Source organism: Callorhinus ursinus, unplaced genomic scaffold (genome assembly GCF_003265705.2).
Source record: "Callorhinus ursinus isolate GAN/ISIS: 27379988/994484 unplaced genomic scaffold, GSC_fseal_2.0 scaffold45, whole genome shotgun sequence".
Taxonomy (NCBI): domain Eukaryota; kingdom Metazoa; phylum Chordata; class Mammalia; order Carnivora; family Otariidae; genus Callorhinus; species Callorhinus ursinus.
Genome location: NW_027397107.1, coordinates 3914140 through 3933727, shown reverse-complemented (window position 1 = coordinate 3933727; position 19588 = coordinate 3914140). Strand labels below are relative to the sequence as shown.

General features: G+C 51.8%; 1 protein-coding gene across 10 annotated transcripts in view; it reads left to right on the top strand.

The window, feature by feature from the left end:
* The first annotated feature begins 332 nt into the window (after positions 1 to 332).
* The window catches only part of TM6SF1 (transmembrane 6 superfamily member 1), a 55247-nt gene continuing 35991 nt past the window's right edge, over positions 333 to 19588 (top strand). For 2 of the 10 annotated variants that reach the window (XM_025892970.2, XM_025892971.2), the window contains exons 1-9: positions 334 to 487; positions 5452 to 5555; positions 8713 to 8810; positions 12676 to 12779; positions 14391 to 14473; positions 15100 to 15221; positions 16935 to 17039; positions 19130 to 19222; positions 19407 to 19526. In XM_025892970.2, coding sequence (XP_025748755.1) covers positions 396 to 487; positions 5452 to 5555; positions 8713 to 8810; positions 12676 to 12779; positions 14391 to 14473; positions 15100 to 15221; positions 16935 to 17039; positions 19130 to 19222; positions 19407 to 19526 — 921 coding nt within the window. In that variant the 5' untranslated portion in view covers positions 334 to 395. The other 8 variants (XM_025892974.2, XM_025892969.2, XM_025892968.2 and 5 more) reach the window with 8 other exon arrangements.

Genomic DNA, 19588 nt, shown 5'->3' with positions numbered 1-19588 from the left:
CCCCCCCCCCCCCCCCCGCCCCCCGGTCGGCCCGCAGCTCAGCCCGGAGCCTCTGCAGGTCGTCGATGATTAGCTCCCGGCCGAGCCCACCCCCCAAGCCGCCGCCACGTCCCCGCAGAGCGCGCGCCGCCCCGCCCCCCCCCCCCGCCGGGGACACCTGTACCGGGCCGGGGGCTGCCGCCGCTCCTCGGCGGGGGCGCGACCAGGGCGCCCCCCGGGACTGCACCGCGGCGCTGCGCTCCGGGGCGGCTGCGGGCCGGCGCGCCGAGGGGGCGCTGCTGAGGGCGCGGCGCGGGACGCCCCGAAGGGCACTGCCGAGGGGCGCGGGCGCTGCCGGAAGCTGGGGCGGGGCGCCGCGCGGGATGCGCTGAAGGGCGAGCGGCGCGGTGGCGGCGATGAGTGCCTCTGCGGCCACCGGGGTCTTCGTGCTGTCCCTCTCGGCCATCCCCGTCACTTATGTCTTCAACCACCTGGCGGCCCAGCACGAGTGAGTGGGCGCGTGCGGCGGGGGTCGGCGGCGGGGGTCGGCCAAGTGGCCTCCGCGCCGCACGAGCCCCCGGCAACTTTTCCGAGGGGGCTCGCGCCGCCAACTGCAGGGCGGGGGCCGGAGGGTCTCCGGGGACTCCCCGCGCCGGGCCGGGGGAGGGGGAGGCGCGCGGGCGTGGCGGGGGGCGCTGGGCCCGGGCGGGCGTCCCGGCCCTTCGGTGCGGTTCTGGAGCCAAGTGTGGGGCGCGCGCGCCATGCCGGCCCCGCGCCGGGTGTCCGGGGTGACGGAGGTCAACGAGGCAATGCCCCTGCCCTTGACCAGCTCAGGGGCAGGGGTGTGGGGGCGCAGGCACCACCAACGACGAGCGTGGCCGTGTTCTCTCGGGTCGTGCCGTGTTCGTTTCGCATTTCACAGGGACGTTTCCATGTATGGACACACACATACTTCTCATTTCTTATTAATTTTAGAAACTGTTGTGAATGACTAGCAGAAATAGCCCCGAGCCGACAGGGTTCTAGGCGTGCCTTTGGCACTACCCGTGTGGCCCGGTCTCAGTTTTCTAGTCTGTCAAATGGCCTATATTTGTATCCTATTGTGGCGCCGACGGGGGTAGGACCCCGCAGGGGAGGGAGGCCGAGCAGTTCAATGCCAAGGAAATGGGTGGGGCCGACAGAGGCCGCAGATGGGTTTGGTTCAAAGCCCCGCCTCAGTCTTGTGCTAGGACACCCTGCGCCGGGCAGCTACGCGCCTGCCCGGCCGGTGGGACAGGTGCCAGGCCTCCGTGCCTGCTGGTGTTCCCTGTTGTCCGTGGGGACGAGGAAGTTAACCTATTAGGTTTCCCACAGCAGTTGGTGCTGAGGAAATTGCATCATTCTGCACAGGGCAAACCCCCTCCAGACCTTCGGGCTGAGGGTAAGTGTCTGCCTCCAGGGTGGTGACTTCCTTCTCCCTTTCTCTCTGTCTCTCTGCTGGGGGGCCACCACTTGCTGACAGCCTTATCCAGATGTCCTCCATCCCTACGGAGCGCTCCCTGGGCACTGGCAGTGATGCCCTTGGTCTGACCCAGTCTCGGGGTGCATCTCCTGGAAGCAGCAGCTCTGGGCAGCAAATGTCACATGTCTGTGAACACAGTGCTCAGGAGACCCTGCATTCCTGCAGTGGCATCATGCGCAGTTCAACAAATATTTACTGAGTACATATTCTGTGCTTGACACTGTTCCAAAGGTTGGGGATATAGCTATGGACAAGCCAGGAAAGGTTGGGGAAGGGAGTGTTGAGACAGACATCAATAAAAATAAATGGGGTGATATGAGTGACGGGGAAGGGGACTGGTGGTCAGGGGAGGCTTCTTGGAGGAGGTGACTTGTGCAGGAGGTGGCCACAGGAAGAGGTGGGGACAGAGCCTTCCACGTAGGGGAACGGGGAGCAGTGGGAGCAGAGGGGTGTGGTGGCGGGGCGCAGGGGTATTTGGGAGGGAGAGCAGTGCAGCTTACTGAAGGTCTGCATGTCCTGGAGAGGGTTTGAGGATGACTCTGAGATTTTGGCCTCAGCCCCAGGCAGGATGGTGATAGCATTTACTGAGCACACACTGAATTATGTATTGCCGTCTATTATTGAGCACAGTGCTAAGCCCTGCAGAGCTTTGAATAATTGGTTCCAGTTATTCTTCCCATCCCCCTGCAGGTTAAAATCCACACTGGCCCCAGGGCTGGGCTAACATCTGTTTCCTCCCTGCAGTTCCCCACCCCCGGCCCTGGCAGAGCCTCCCCCAGGAGCTTCCCTGCCCCAGTCCTTGGATGCTTCTTAACGTCCTGCCTCCTTGCCCTGGCTCACATGGTTCCTTCTGACCAGGAGGCCTTCCTCTCTGAGCCCACTGTTGAAGCCATACCTGACTTGATGGCCTGGGCCTCTTCGTTTTCCAAACCCTCCCTCCAAGCTCCCGTGATCGCTCCATCCACCTAGTCCCCTGGGATCACACTTCTGCCACAAGAGTTAATTTCCTGTGGTCAGAACTCACCTTCCCCGCAGCTCCCCATGGCATTGTCTGGCCCAGCACAGGGCCTTGTGCGTAGCGGGCCTTCAGTTAGGTTTGAATCAGTTGGATTAGTTGAAGCTTCCTTCCCACCAGGCCTTTTACAAAAGCCTGAAAACCAGAAAAAGCAAGGCAGGTTATGGAGTCAGGGAAGAGTTGGGATCTCTCAGTCTCATCCTCTCTCTCTCTCTCTCTCTCTCTCTCTCTCTCTCACACACACATACCCTTTCTCTACGCATGCTCACCCATACACATCCCCTTTGAATAGGTGTCCCCTTCATGGAAGGGCATCAGTAACCCCCCCATTCCAAGACTAGCAACATTTTCACCCTTGGGTGTGTCTCAGCCCTTACCCCCTCTCCCCCCCCCAAGTCCCTGCTGGATCCTTCTCTCCCTGTTCTGAGCAGGTTCTGCACTTGGTGGTCACTGGGATACACACAGGATCTGCTGCCCCAGTTTCTCTCCGTTCTTTGCTCCTCCCCCAGGTGGCGAGTGTGAGAGCACACAGGTGAACCGGTTTACGCTGCTCTCATACTCCAGACGAGCACCAGCTGCGTGATATGCCGGCCGTAAGCATAGGCCCTTGTAGGAGCAGGGATGGGGGTTACTTCCTGGCTACCACCTGCCTCGGGATGTGATTAAAATGCTTGTCAGCTTACGTAGCACACCTGAACTCTTCCTTTTTCATGGAAGTTTCAGTCCAGTATCATGTTCCTGACCCACATCAGCTTCCTCTTCCATCCTCTGCTCCTTTGGCTTATCCCTACAGGAGGAGCCACTGATGTGCAACACTAGAAATTTCCTATTTCAGCGTCTTACCTGGACATTGACACAGTCATCCTCATTCTTATCATAGAAGTGTGTAATCCATCCATCCATCCACCATCTGTCATCCAACCATCATTCACTATCCATCATCCATTCATTCATTATCCACCATCATCCTTCCATCCACCATCCATCCATTCATTCACTGTCCACCATTCATCATCTATCCATTCATCTATCCATCCATCCATCTATTCATTTGCCATCCACCATCCATCATCTATCCATTCATCCATCCATTCATCCACCGTCCATCCATCTGTCCATCCACCACCCATCATCCATCTATACACCATCCATCTGTCCATCCATCCACCCATCCATTCAGTCACCATCCACCATCCATGGTCCATCATCTGTCCATTCATTCATTATCCACCATCCATCCACCCATCCATTCAGTCACCATCCACCATCCATGATCCATCATCTGTCCATTCATTCATTATCCACCGTCCATCCATCCATCCATTCATTTCTCCTTCCTGGCTTCTTCTCCCCTCTTTCCCTCCTTCATCCATTCATCAATTCTTATTATCCTAACAGAAGTCCCCAGGCAGACTTTCTTTGTCATACTCATCCAGGTATCTTGAAAAAAGTTGCATATTCCCATGCCCTACCCCAAAGTATTCTGATTCTGTAGGTCGAGGGTGGCATTTGGATATCTGGGTGCTCCTGATGCCCAGAGCCCATTCCCTGACTCTGTGTGGGGCCTGGGGCCAGGTGATGGAGATGCAGCTCTCCTGCACCTGTGACCAGTCTCCTGTGGGCCCATCTACCTGCAGGTTGGATGGATCTCTTCCCACTTCCTCACTGACCCGTCTTACATTGGGGGCAGATTTCTAGCAACCATTCCAGCTGCAGGTGAGTGGAGTGAACTTCAGCATGAGTCTGTCCCTCAGCTGTCAGTGGGTATTGTTAGGTTGTGGAATCTGTGACTGAGAAAGGTACTTTCCAGAAGTCTCAGGGGCATATGGCACAGGTGATCCCCAAGTCCCCTTGTCAGGCTGCTGTGGTGTGGAGGGGTTTCAGCTGAGAGCGGTGCTTCTGGCGGCTCTCAAGGGCTGCTGAGGAGGCTGTCTGTGGTGTAGCAGGCCGTTGGAGAGGGCCATGTGGTCCTTTGTCTAGGACTGCAAGCCCTGCTTGGTGCTGGAGGCATGAGAGAGAATCTCTGTAGGACTAGAGGTGACCTCCTGGGTGAGAGAGCTCAGAGTCCATTGAGGTAGGATCCTCCATGGAGACAGGGACGTCCTCCATTCATCCACAGTGCCTGGCACATAGTGGTGCGTAATACATTTTATCCTTAATATGTTTTAAAATTAGTTAATAAACAGATGATGAAATGACAGGACTTTGTTCAGGTCGCGCAGTTAGGCAGTAGCAGAGTAGGTCCTAGACTCTAGGTGTCTTGACTGCTAACTCAACCGAGCCTCATGCCCTAATGCTGCCCCACTGGGGAGGGGCCTTGGCCCCTGGTCTCCTTGGTATCGGGTCTTTTTCCTGTGCCCACCCTAGCCTCACCTTACCTTCCAGGTGCGGGGTTGGACTCTGGCTTGCTGCCCTGGGCGTGGGGAGCTGGCTTCCTTCTGGCCGCAGCTCTGGCCCAAACTCTTCCTTCCTTGGATTGGCCTCATCCTCTGGCCCCTTTGATTATACACATCCTGGTCCTCCTGGAAGGTGTGTGTAGCTGTGACTCTTCTGTGCTCCCTGGAGCTCAGTCCAAAGGTCTCTGGCTGGCTCTGAGGGAGGTGGCGGATTTGGTGGTTAGGCCTGTCAGTCACTGGGGAATGGGATTGGGAGGAGTGGGGGTGGGGGGGGACACAGGGGCGGGGGGGGGGGGGCCATTTGCGGGGGGGGCGGGGGGGGGGTGGAGGGTGCAGGTGGGCAGGCCAGGAAGAGCGAGGAGCTGGTGCTTCCAGTCCTTGAAAGTCACACGGGTGGCCCGCAGGGGCCAAAGCACTGAAGAGAAACCTGGCTAAGCCCACAGCACTGGAACTGGATGCAGAGGCAGAGGTGGGGGTGAATGCATTCAATAGCCAGGAAATTCCATGCATCAACATGTTTATTTCGATAAATGACCGCCTCCCTGTTCTGGTCGTTGCAGTTCCTGGACAATTGTAGGGGTTGCTGGCCTCATCTTGCTCCTGGTAGCCCTGCTGGCTCGCGCCCTGGTCAAAAGAAAACCACCCCGGGACCCACTGTTCTATGGTACGTCTCCATGGGAGGGAAACGGTTGGTGTCCACCTCGCAGCGCAGCTCTTGGGCCTTCGCCTTCATCACGCTTCCCCCACGAAGAAGGAGTCTGTCTCCCGTACCCTGAGCCCCACGGGGGAAGTGGCAGGAAACGGAGGAGTATTTCAGGGCAACGCAGTCCTCCCCTCCAGACGAACACCTCTTCTGAGCCACGGACCCCACCCTTTCCCAGCAGGGATCATGGCGGAGGGTCACTGCCAGGGCCAAGCGGGAGGCCACTCTGTTCCTCACCCCCACCCCCAGCCGTGCTCTGACCTCTGCCCTCGAATCTTGCAGCGGCTCCTTCCCTTGCTTCTTGCCCCACACCCCCACCTGGCATGGAACTGAGCTGTACAGTGTCTCGGTCCGCTGAGGAAAACAGGGCTTCCCATGGAGGGTTGCTACAAACATTCAATGATATTAGTCAAATACTTAAACAATGCCTGAAAAGTACACGCGTACATTACATAAGTGAAGACACCCCTGATCGAGCACTTACAGTGTGCCTGGTGTGGCCCGGAGCGCTGTGGCAGTATTAGCTTATTCAATCCTCGCAACAAATGCCCTCCCCTTATAGATGAAGAAGCTGGCTTGGACCCGCTAAGACACGTGGGCAAGGTCATATAGTGAGAACGGCATTGACCCCCGAAGCTATGCTCTTCTTTGCGCCACGCTGCCTCCAGCAAAGCCCTCCCCGCCTTCAAGCGCTTCCCCTGCCAAGAGCTGGGCTGCGCCTTTACTCATTCAGTTTCTGCTTTAGTGAGGCTGCGTATCAGACACCCCCCAGATCTCGGTGTCCTGCGGCAGCAACAGGCATTTCCCATGTTTCTGCAGCTTTACTGAGATATAATTGACGTCTGACACCAGGCAGGTGTAAGGTCTACCCTGTGACGATGTGATACACGGCTACACCGTGAGATGGTGACCACAACGAGGTTGTTCGCCGTAGGGTCCCTCACCTCACAGAATTACCTTTTTATGGCGTGTGCTGAGAACATTTAGTATACAATGCAGTCTTGTTAACCATAGTCACCACGCTGTCAACTTACTCATCTTATCACTGGAAGTCTGTAACGTTTGACCAGCGTCCCCCCATGTCCCCCACTCGCCGGCCCTGCAACCACCCTTCCAGCCTCTGTTTCTATGAGTTCAGCTTGTTTGGCTTCCACGTCCCTGAGGGAGATCATACAGTCTCGGTCTTTCTCTGCTGACTCATCTCGCTTAGCGCAATGCCCTCAGAGTCCATCCAGGTTGTTGGAAATGGCAGGATTTCCTTCTTTTTTTATGGCTGAGTCATATTCCATTTTGTGTATGCCTGTCTTCTTTATCCATTCATCCATCAGTGGACACTTCGGGTACTTCCAAGTCTTGGGTATAAACATTTAGTGTCCGTGCTCATGGGTCTGCAGGTTAGCTGGGACTCTTGTGCGTCAGGCTGCGGGTCACGTTCAGAGCTGTCCCATGTGTCTCCTTGTTCTTGGACCAGCAGCTCCCCATGGTGGGCCCTTCTCATGGCAGAGGAGACTTGGAGTTGGCCACTGTCACTTCCATGTACACTCCGGTAGCCAAAGGCAGTCGTGTGGCTGAGTCCATCATCAATGGCATGGGGAATATTCTCTGCCCACCTTGGATCTTGGCAAAGGTGGGGAGGGAAAGAAGAATTGTAAGTAGCTAATTTCTCCCAACTTGCATATAAAAGACCCTGAAGCTTAGGTAAATCACGTGACTTGCCCAAGGTTGGACAGCCAGTGGGTAGATGAGTTGGACCTGTCTGAGTTCAAGGCCCACATCATTTCTCTGGGCCCACACCACCTGTCTTTGCTCTGACCCCAGCCCAGGTTTCGAGAGTGGTCTGCTGCTGCTGTCTATCCACCTCACTCCGCGGAGTCCATGCTTAGCCGACTTGGGTCTCTCCCAGTTCCCCAGGGTTGAGCACCCTTGTTCCTATACCCTCAGCCCTCTGTTCTCCTCTATGTCCTAGCTTGAGCACACTGCAGCCCTGGGGCCGGGGCTTGTCGCCTTGGACCCAGCATCCGACACTCCTGTCAGCCTCAGTGATCAGATGCTGAGCGCTTTCTTTCCCGGGGGACATTCGGGGGTTGATCCTGACAGCAAGGTCTGGAGCAGACCTGGAAGGCATGGGAAGGCAGGGTCTGTAGGGCAGGGCACGCGTGGGCCTTGCATCCTGGGCAAGATGTGAACGCAGGGGGCTTGCCTGCAGACTTGGCAAGGCTGGCTTCCCTTCTCTGGGAAGTAACCTCCCCATTTTATCATGGCTGTTCTTCTGTCCACCTTCGAATTCTTGTCCTACCCGTGCCCGCCACATGGTTTCTGATGGGGTACAGCTTGAAAATGCATCCTTATTGATAAACTAACATGCACTAAGTTGATCCCTTACCATGTAAAACGTATCATTCTGTAGCTGTGTGTTGCTGGTAGCTTTAAGCCCATTTAGGAGACTCTCACAACCTGAGTGAGATTCTCTGAGACGCTGTGGCTTGGCTTCTTCTGTATTCAATTGTGCCATCTTGTACCCATTTTAAAAATCACTGGCCTTTCTTCTTACAACTTGCCCATCAGTCATCATCATCCGTCTTCAGGCTCTTCAGTGTAGACTAGGACAAACATCAGACGAGCTGGCTGCAGGTGGGATGCTGGTGTGGCCCCGGGCAGCCACTGGTAGGTTGTGGAGGATGGATGGGGTGACCTGGTAGGATCCCGTGGCACAGAGTTAGTGGGTGAGTATGTCATTCTGTCCCCCTGGTGGGTGTCTCCTCGGAGAGAGCGCTTGGGCAATGACACGGAGATCCATAACAAAGGCCAGGGTCCTTCTGTACAGGAGGGACCTTCTGTTAGTCCATCTTGACAGTGCCCAGTGTCTTCTGGAAAAGATGAAGACGAAGTCACCGTTTTTGGTGAATGCCAGGCTCTTAGTCATTGCTAAGCTGCTAAGCTCAGTAGTCCTGAGCTACTGCTTTTTAAACTATTGCTTTCTTGGGGCGCCTGGCTGGCTCAGTCGGTGGGGCATGTGACTCTTGATCTTGGAGGTTGTGGGTTCAAGCCCCACATTGGGCGTAGAGATTACTTTACAAAAATATAAACAAATAAATAACTCCTTCTTCCTTTGCTCTAGTGTATGCAGTTTTCGGATTTACCAGCGTGGTGAACCTCATCATAGGCTTGGAACAGGATGGAATCATTGACGGGTTCATGACACACTACTTGAGAGAGGTATGGGATCGCTTAGTGACTGTAAGCCTTACGCCGAAGGGTCAGCACCCCAAGTCCCGTTGTTCGGAGATGAAAGATGAAATCCCTACATTTAGTGTAAGGTGGTAAGATCCGTGGTATTTCTTTTACTGCCACAGACGTAGGTGGTTTATTCATGTGGAAAGTGAAGCAGAAAGTTAGGATTTGATCATGGGAGACACTTCTTTTCAGCATCTTCGTCTGATACCTCCTCCCTCATACCTGGTCCACTACCTTTTTCCTTTGCTTGTATTTAATATAAATGAGATACCCTAAAGGAATTTAGTATTGGTGTCTTATTATTAAAACATTACTACATCAGAAAGCCCAGGTCGGTCTTACGTGTGTTAGAGAACACCGAGACAATGAAGCCATTTGATGGCGGTGATCCTTCCCTTGCTGTCATATTATAGTGCTACCTGCCCTTGAGAGAGCTAGTCCTCTTTCCCTGTTTTAGTGGTGTGATGAATCCAGGCCCAGAGAAGTTAAGTAACTTACTCAAGGTCACACAGGAAAGTACAGTTTTCATCTGTGTTTCAAGTAACAGCATGCTTCATATGTTAAGCAAAGGGAGTTTGGATTTTATCTCACATTTGAAGGAAGAATTTGAGTCAGGGAACAATGCAGTCAGCTCTGGGAATGTTGGGCTTGAAGGGGAGTGTCTGGGCTGAGAGCTGGGACTCAAGTCAGGAGGCTTTTGCAGGGCCAGCAAGGGCTTGAGCATGGCCTAGGCAGAGCCAAGCACAGGAGGTAGGGAGGAGGGACGAATTTCAGAGGCTTTGAGTGCTTGGAGTGGGTAGGACTCAGGGATTAGCTGCGGGTGATGGGGAGAGTAAGGTCCAAGAAGACCTCTTGCTTCCTGCTTTTGGGAGAGTGGTGGTGTTATTAAACTAGAGGGATGACGGGGGAATTCAGTCCCGCAGACAGGAGTTGGGCACAGGGTATGGGCACACTGTGGAGATAGTGCAGGTACGTTGCAAGAAAGCAAATATCACAATAAAGCAAGCCACATGGAGTTTTTGGCTTCCCGATGCACCTAAAAGTTATAGTTACACTATACGGTAGTCTATGAAGTGTACAATAGCATTGTGTCTGAAAACCATACATACCTTAATACTAAAATACTTTTTTCTAAAAACTTGATTATTATCTGAGCTTTCAGCGAGTCCTCCTCTTTTTGCTGGTGGAGGGTCTTTACCGTGATGTCGCTGGTTGCTGACTGATCAGGATGGTGGTTGCTGAAGGTTTGGGGTGGCTGTGGCAGTTTCTTAAAATAAGACAATAGTGAAGTTTGCCGAGGACAGGGAGAGAGAGGGAGGGATGCAGGTAGGCCAAGCAGTCAGACCACACCCATCAATCGCCATCTTATATGGGTACAGTTCGTGGGGCCCCCAGTCACAGTATTAACATCAGAGATCACCAGTCCCATATCACCATCCCAAATATAATAATAACGGAAAAGCTTGAAATATCGCCAGGATTACTCAAATGTGACCCAGAGACACACAGCGAGTAAATGGTGTTGGAAAAATGGCCCCGGGAGACTTGCTTGACGCAGGGTTGCCACAAACCTTCAGTTTGTAAAAAACACAAAGTCTGCAATGCACAGTAAAGTGAAGGGCAATAAAACAAGGTCAGCCTGTACGCAGGGAAGAACTGGGTCTGGAAGCAGTCAGGGGAGTCCTCATTGAATTAGTGACACTGCTCTAGCATTTTTTCAAATGGCAATGACATTGGAAGGTAAAAATTTTCCAGATAGACAAGGAGGGTAGAGGGCATTCCAAGGAGAAGGGATGGCTTGATCAAGAGCTTGGAGGTGAGAAAAGGCAGGTGTCTCCCCATGGTCAGCCCAGGGTTCAGGTGTGCAGGGATGATGTTGAGTCCATTTGGGGACATGTGGAGTTTCAGGTGGTGGAGGGACATCCTGGCAGATGTCCAAGTTGGCAGGGCTTTGCAGGTCTTGAGCTCAGAGGACCATTCCTGACAGAAATTTGGGGGCCATCTGAGTATAGACGGTACCTGAAGTCTTGCTCGGGAGAAAAGGGAGAGAGAAGACGGCCGAGGGTGGAGTGAGCGGACCTCTGGAGGCTGTGGCCAGAAGAGTCCCTGAAGCAGATTGTGAAGCCAAGAGGCAGACAGAACAGCTGGAGAGCCTGGGACCTCTGAGTCCAAAGAGTGGGGAGCTCTCGGGGAGGAGCCCTTGGGGAGGAGGTGGCTGCTGAAAGGGCACAGAGGTTGAGGTGTTGAGGGTGGCAAGGGGTGAGGCATGAGAAGGTGGGATGGGGTGTCGCTCTGGGAAGGTCTGCAGGGCCAGGTTCTGGGCGCCCGGCTGCCAGGTAGGGGAGGTGGGGCCGGGCCTGTGGGCGGCCACCAGCTTTGGGAGGCTTTTGAGTGGAAGAGATGCGTTAGGAGCCAGGCCTCATGAGTCTTCATCTGGCAGGTGGATTGGAAAGAGAGGGAGACAGAGAGACCGTGTGGGGCTGGCTCCGTGAGGGGCACTGAGGGCTTGAACAGGGCCATGTGCGGACAGGGAGGGTGGCCCGCAGTGACCTCAGAGAGAGAGAATTGACTGGACTTGCCCGCAGACTGCAGAGGAGAGAGGAGTGACAAAAATGGCCCTGTGGCTTTGAGCCAGGCGGGCTGGGTGCTGTCACCGTTCATCGGGAGGCTGGGTGGGGCTCAGCGGAAGGCAGAAGCTGAGGAATGGAAGGAGTTCAGGGGCGTTTGGAGGGCCCTCAAAGGGCCGTCCAGTTAAAGACACCCATCAAACCACCAGGCGAGGCCGGCTTTGATGGCCAGGTGCATAGGCATGAACCATGAAGTCATGTCCAGTCATAGCATGTCGGAGAAGGGATGCGGGCCAGGCCCGGGCACGGAAGTCCAGCTGCCGCGGTACTCCTACCTGCTCCACGGTCCTCATGCCATCGGACGCGTGGGGAGTGATGACAGAGCAATCCCTGCCCCGGGAGCGTTGGGCTCCAGCGGGGGCCCCCTCTCGGCCGCTGCCGACAGGACTGAGGGCGTCTCGGGGGGACGCAAGGCAGGAGAGCATGAACGTGGGAGCGAGGAGAAAGAATGAGGGGGCGTCAGAATGACATTAACCCCCCCTGCGAATTAGACCGTGACTTTCCGGGAGCTGTCTGGAAGAGGGAAACGTAGTGCGTCATATGAGCTCATGTTCGTAAAATTAAAACATTTCTCAGGAGAAGTGTGGCTATTCTTGATGATATGCTCCGTGCTAGGCATTCGCTATGTGGCCTTAGGCTGGTCCTGTGACCCCTTGGAACCCTGTTCCCTCATCTGTAGAGTGGAGTGAGTTGTGGGTCCCACAGGGTGGCTGGGAAGGTCAAGGGGGGTGGGGTGCCTGTTTGTCTGTGTGCCCGGGTGTGGGCAAGATGTGCCTTCCTCAGCCTCAGCCCAACAAGCCTGGGGATCAGCACGCAGGCGAATGATGCAGGGCAGCTGGGGCTGTGGCGGGCAGAGTCTTCTCCGGCCACCCCCTCCGGCCAGAGCCAATGCACCTTTGGTCCCAGATTTGACTTGGCCTCAGTGCATTAGCTGTGCAACCACGGTTGCCCGATTCCACCTGCCTGGCGTCACTGTCCACATGCATCACCCAGAGGATGGCCAGGCAGGCTCGGGGCCATCCCACGGCAGACTCTGGCGACGGCGGCTCCAGGGTAAAGTTTGTATGGGATTCTTGCATGGGACTGAGCCTAGGTTCATCCTAGCAGACGAACACAAGCCAGCTCTGCTGTTCCATTTTACTTGAAATACAGGTCTGGTGTCCTGTGTGGAGATGTTTGAGTCCTATTTAAAGTAGACTCCTCTTTTACTCTTTCCTTAGGGTGAACCGTATCTGAACACTGCGTACGGGCACATGATCTGCTACTGGGACGGCTCTGCTCATTATCTAATGTATCTGGTGATGGTGGCGGCCATAGCGTGGGAGTAAGTCAGTCTGTCCGCCGGGTGTGTCCCTTTGCCAGCTTAGCAGCCAATACGCACATATGTAAGGAAACCAGACAGAGGGACAGGGGCACAAACAGGTACACACGCACGTGAAGATACGCTCCACAGACATGAGTTAGATGTGGTCAACACAAGTTCTTTTCCTGGCACTGCTGTCTTTTGAACATGTCCCCTTTGGATGATCCCCGGCCATGGGGACAGCTTGGGCAGACCCCTTACGCTTCTGACTCTGCTGTCCAGGAAGGACAGTCTCGTGTGCAGCTGGATCCTCGGGGATGTGTGTATATGCACGTGGGGCTAAAGAAAAAGGGGCAGAGTCTTACATGACGATTTCTGGTTTCTGGGGATCGGTGCCCTCAGTTCCGCTCTGCCAGGCTTGTTGTATGGAGCCCAGGCGTGGGCTCTTCGGAGACCCCTACCCCAGGAGACTGTGCGTGGCACAGAGGCCTGACGTGAGCAATGCTCTTGCTGGCTGAGTTCGTGGGACTTCCCCGCCCTTGGTGGGACACCCACAGCTGCTTTCTGCCGGCGTCCCTGTCACCCAGAACGTGTACCCTTTGTGGCAGGATCCTTTCAAGCCCAGCTACCTCCCCAGGCCTTCCCGTGGCTCCAGGTTGGAGAAAATGATGCATTCTTGTCCCAGATGAGGTGGAAATTCAGCATGACCAACTCCTTGCCCCATAGCCCTGCCCCCTCAGTCGTGAGCTCAAGGACAGCTCCAGCTGAGTTTGGGACTCCTTCAGGTCCTAGCCTATCTCTTCATGAATGTTCCCAAGCCTCCAGGGCACACGGCAGGTATTTCGGAGAATGCCTGGATTCTGCTTGGAGGCGGCCAGGAGTGAGTTGGAGTTTCTTTGGCTCCATTAGAGAAGTTCTGCTGTGGAAGATTCTTGTTTGTTCTCCTGCTGACAATCCCAGTCATTGTGAACTGGCCTCCTGGGAAGTGGCAGCTCTTGGCTTGGGAGGTGGGGCAAGGCAGGAAGGTCCACCTCTGTTTCCCTTCAGAGAATCTCCCTGTGATCTCTCATGGCCGCTTATGGAGGTGGGGTAGCAGGGCTACCAGCTGAAAGAGCTTTTTGTCAACCTCGCCTATGAAGATTCAGGGTCTGTGTCCAGCTGCCCTGTTGGGGCTAGGTGGCACTTATGATCTTTATTGCTAGGGCTCTGGCCACAATTCTGACACCAGGGAAAGTCCACTTAACAACCTGTTACTCATACTTACAATGCTTTAAAATATGGGTCCAGTTTCCCTTCTGTTTTGAACCAGCTTTTTCCTTTCCTGCAGTGAGTTTCATAGGACACAGTGAGGTGCAGGACTCCTTGGACCGTGATTGACCATGTTGTAGTTTAACAGATGATCAGGGCAGCAAGCACAATTCCTATTCAAAGGACACAAAGAGGGTTCTATAATATATCACAGATGGAAATGAAATTTGACGACTAGGGCCCCTTAGAGTTGATTGATTACTATCGATTCAGTAATTTGCGATTCGTACACTTTACTACTTAGGATAATGCTAATCATGTGGATCATCTTTTGCTAATAGTATTCTAAGACGAGTGCACTAAGCCGACATTTTTTCGTTGCAGGGAAAGTTATAGAACTATTGGCCTCTACTGGGTTGGATCTATTATCATGAGCATTGTTGTTTTTGTGCCAGGAAACATTGTGGGTAAGAAACTTTATCTTAACATTCACTTTCCTCTTCTGAAACAATGGGGGAGTGTTCGTAAACAGAGAAGCCGTCTTGCTTGTTATTCCAAGCTTACTGAAAAGCGGTTATGCAGAATCCTTCCTTATCTCCATCATTTCACCTGTTAAAAAATGCTTTTGAGCAACTTTCAGAAGTGTATGCTGAACGATTAGACGATCAGCGATTCCTGACATTTAGGATCTAGAGGGGGTATTTGTGTCTGTGGCTACCTGCGGTGTGCAAATATTTCTTACAACTTTTTGTATCATATGTAACTCTTGACACATTCGATAAATGTATTTGAGAACTAAGGCTCTCGAAAGCTAATGTGAAAGAAGTTATCATTTATGTGTGCCAACAAGCAGGGTATTATATCAAATATTCTTTAAAAATACAGTAGCTAGGACATGCCTGGTAATGAGCACCTCGTAGTTTTATGAGCACCTCGTAGTTTTAAATTGACCTGTTTCATTTGGTCTCATGAAGAATATGTCTGGTCCAACAGCACAGTGTTAATGACTTGAGGTGGGTGTCCTCAATGTTACTGGTGTTTAGAGATCTTTTTGGCAAACTTTTGACTTTCTCTCTCTCTTTCTTTTAAATAGGGAAGTATGGAACCCGCATTTGCCCTGCTTTTTTCTTAAGCATACCGTATACTTGTCTTCCTGTCTGGGCTGGTTTCAGAATCTATAATCAGCCATCAGAAAATTATAATTATCCCTCAAAGGTGATTTTATTATGTTAACTGTAACCTGTTCCCAAACTCACGGGGCTCACTCACATCTCCCGGCTACTGGATCAAACTGTGCCTCCGGGCACTGGAGGTCTGGGGCAGACCGTTTGCGTTGATTCTGTGCATTGGTCACACCTTAGTTACAGTGGCAGAGATGGTCTGTTTCTGTCTGAATACATTGGCTTCAACCGGCCAGGCTGTGCTTTCTGGACCTTCCTGTGCCCTGGGTCCCAACAGATCCTGTTTAGTGTGTGGAGTGTGTGGTTTGTCTGGGGCTGTTAATGCCCTGGTGTTTGAGCATCTGGGTACCTCTTGCAGAGATGCCAGTGCCTTTACAAGGGGAGGCTGGAGGGATCCTGCTGTTCGGGGTAGCACACACAGCCTCAGGGTCTAATTTACCAAGGGATCCAGGCACATGAAGACTGGCTACAGGACGTCTTCCGAGACACTTCCCTTCCATTCACAGCCAAGGTGGTCAAGGTGAAGCAATGCTGGCTGGGCAGGTACTCTGTTAAGGTCTTCATTTCTAAGCTAGTAACATCTAAGTTTCTCTTCCTTTTATAGGTAATAGATCCTTAAGCAAGATCCTTTAAGCAAAGTGATATATGGAAATACGAATCATCAGATCATCAGATCATCAGAACATGATTATTCAGTTGACTATAAGATTTACAGAATTCCTTAAAATGCATTGTAATTTACAAACACCTTATTTGTAAACAATGAGACACCTGCTGTGCACACTCCGGTGACGCACTGACATCCTTTTGAGGAACGAGGTGGTTGTTAAGAAGAAAAAGCAAACAGTACCCATCGTCCTGGGCTCCACGGCTTTTAAAAATGTCTCCGCAGTCAGTGTGTCAACACTGTTCATGCCGTGAGACACAGGAAACTGTTACCATTTTTTAAATGTTCAAACACAGTGATGGCCAGGGAGAAATAGACATTGTCACACAGTGCTCATAGGAACATAAATCCAGACTCCCTCTGCAAGGCAATTTGGCGGTGTTATCAAGCTTAGCAAATTTAACCCCTTAGCCTAGTAATCTCACGTCGAAGGCCCTGTCCTCGGAAGGTCACCAGAGAGATGCGGTCAAAGATCTTTGCGCAGAATTGCTCACCATCACATTAACAGTGCAAGTGCCTTAAATGTCCAACACTGTGAGAGTGGCTGAAATATGGTCCTTCCACATGATACTGCGTTTTAGAAGAGTTTTAATAATGTGGGAAAGTGCTTGTAATATAGGTACCTGTTAAGGGTCCAAAGAACAAATACACAATTGGCTATATGTAAAGTCTTAATTTTGTAAAAAATAAATGTAGATCAGATAGATGATAGATAGCTAGCTCTGGAAAAGTACAGTGACTCTTAATAGTGGGTTGGGTTTATGGTTTACCTTACTTTTAAAATGAACATATCTTACATTTATAATCACAAAACTCCTATTGCAAGGAAAAAAAATACGACTCTTAGAGCTCAAAGGGCCCTACAGGATGACCCAGCCCAATCTCACAGAGGAGCAAAGTGGAAGCAGAGAGGAGGCGGGACATGATTTTCGTAAGTTAGGCGGCTAGTGGTTTATGACACGAATCACCCGTCTGTTGAATTCTCTCCCCATCCAGCACCATAGCGCTTAGGCGTCAGTAGTTCTTAGATTCTTCTTTGGCACTCTGGGCCTGCTCATTGGTTACGAACTCTTATTTTAGGTCATTCAAGAAGTCCAAGCCAAGGACCTGCTGAGAAGACCATTTGATTTAATGTTGGTCATGTGTCTCCTCCTGGCAACTGGATTTTGTCTGTTTAGAGGCTTGGTAAGCATCACAGATCGAAGTAACATTAAAAAAAGAAAAACATATATTTAATCAGACTTCCTAGTGCCCTCACAAAACATTCCTCCTGTTAGAGCCTGGAGACCCGGCCCCACTTGCTGCCACTCTCCCACATGCACCTCCTTCAGCTCCTTGGATTAAGCCCACCTGGAAGTCTCTTCCTTCCCTGATGTTAGGGTGCCCGAAAAATTAGCTGATAGAGTCTCATTCTTTTGGTTTCTTTGCTGTTTCTGATTTAAATGTAAATATCTTTGGGAAGGGTGGTACCTGAAGCCTCCAGTGACACTGTGGCACAGGGCTTGCGTTGTGCTCCCCGGAGTAGGGACATGGCATTGAGGAAGGGCCCAGAGTAAGGAGTTAGGATCCTGGCTATTTACCAGCTGTGTGGCCTTGGAAAAATGACTTAACCTCTTTGACCTCAGTTTCTTCTGCTATAAAATAACAGTACCTATCTTACGGTGCTGGTTTGAAGATTAAATAAGAGAATAAACATCGAACACTTATGGGGGCCTTATACGTGGTAAGTGTTCACTACATGGGGTTACTAGTTACTATTTTTTCTTAATATTTAATTTATTTGAGAGAGAGAAAGTGCGAGAGAGAGAGAGCACAAGCAGTGGTGAGGGAGAAGCAGGCTGCCCATCAAGCAAGGAGCCTGACGTGGGACTTGAGCCGAAGGCAGACACTTAACTGACTGAGCCACCCAGATGCCCCACTTGTTACTATTTTTATTGATGGATGATCCTTTGCAATGCTTAGTTTCATGATTTATTCTTAGTGGAAACGAATTTCAGCAGCCAGAATCATATGGGTAACTATATTCAGCCTCAGTGACAATTACTCTTCTAAGCCTGCTGGCTTGCACAACAGTTGGGGAGCCGAGTGGCAAGTGTGAACTGATGTAGCTGACTGTCTTGGGGTCTTTGAACCATATACTCTGTGTGGCTGGCTGGGTTCAGAGCGAGAGGCTGTCTTAAGAGCGGTCTCCATCAGTAAATCAGGCATTGCCTGGAGTGGAGTCAGCTAATAGGAGGAGTGGCACAGGGAAGGGATGTAAAGGAGAAAGCAGAGCCGTAGGCTTTGCTCAGAGCACAGAGCAGTAAAACTGCTTTTTTCCCCTAAGGAATCTCCATGCCCAACATGGGGCTTAAACCCATGACCCCGAGATCAACAGTCATACACGCTACCGACTGAGCCAGCCAGGCGTCCTTAAAACTGTTCTTTGGTTAGTTTGCTCTAATTCCCAAAGTGAAAAGAACAACAGTAACAACAAAAATGAGCCCCAGCTGTATTCTTGCATAGCCGTATCCATTCTGTGCACCAGAAAGATGTGTGCATGTGGGCGGGACTTTTGCAGACGGGCGTTTAAGTTTGGGCCCATTTTTTACCAACTCTGCCACGGGCCCATGTTCACAGATGCTATCTAGACGGGACAGCATTTATGGCCAAGGACATGAGGAGTGATGCAGGAGGGAGGGGACTCAGAGGGGACCTGGCTGGTTACGTGCCAGAGAGACTCTGTCTCTTCTGTGGCCAAGAGCCTGCTGTGACCAACTCTGCTCCGCTCCCTTTCAAAGTGGACACGGGATGTGGCTTCACATAGGAGGACCCTGCTTTCAGATCACCCTCTACTGCCCCCAAAGGCCCTGTGCTCCGTGAGCCACTGGAGAGAGGAGGAGGCAGTTTCTTAAAGTCTGCAATGCATAGTAAGATGAATTTGGTCTAGGAATGTGCTTTTCTTCCCGCAGAACAGCTGGCTAGCTATTTATTCCCAGGAAAAGTGAAACTGGTAATCTAGCATGAGCTGTGTTTTGGCCAGTGGAAATCTAGATACTTAGGAGGTACCCAAGAATAGAGCATTAGTTATTTCCTGCTCTACTGTTAACTTCTTCATCTCCTTCGAGTAGATCTGTAGAATATTTCTTTTCTTTCACTGATGAGCTTCTATGATACACAGTTTTTGTTAAATAGCAAAACAGCTTGTGGCTGAACCTGGAACATTCAGCCCTCTCAGCAAACGGTGAGAATCAGATGTGATTGTAACTTTATAACGAATTCGTTTTTGTTCCCAGATTGCTTTGGATTGCCCAGCTGAGCTCTGCCGATTTTATACGCAATTTCAAGAGCCCTACCTAAAGGATCCTGCTGCTTATCCTAAAATCCAGGTCAAGTAGTTATGAAGCCCATGGTCTTTCTGAAATTAATGTTCATTCTTTAAGAATGGGAACGTGTGGACCCATGTAGGAAATGGGAGTTAATATTCTCAGAGATAAAAATGTTCACCTTTGGTGCTTTTCGTCGGGCCAGGCTGTGAAGTTGCTGATGATGTTATTTCTCTGTTCAATGCAGATGCTGGCCTATCTGTTCTATTCTGTCCCTTACTTTGTGACTGCGCTTTATGGCTTAGTGGTTCCTGGATGCTCCTGGATGCCTGACATAACACTGATGCATGCCGGAGGTCTAGCTCAGGTACTAAACATACGCTCTGTTCAGAACGTCTGCTGGGGATCTGGCTGTCATTGCCGAGAATC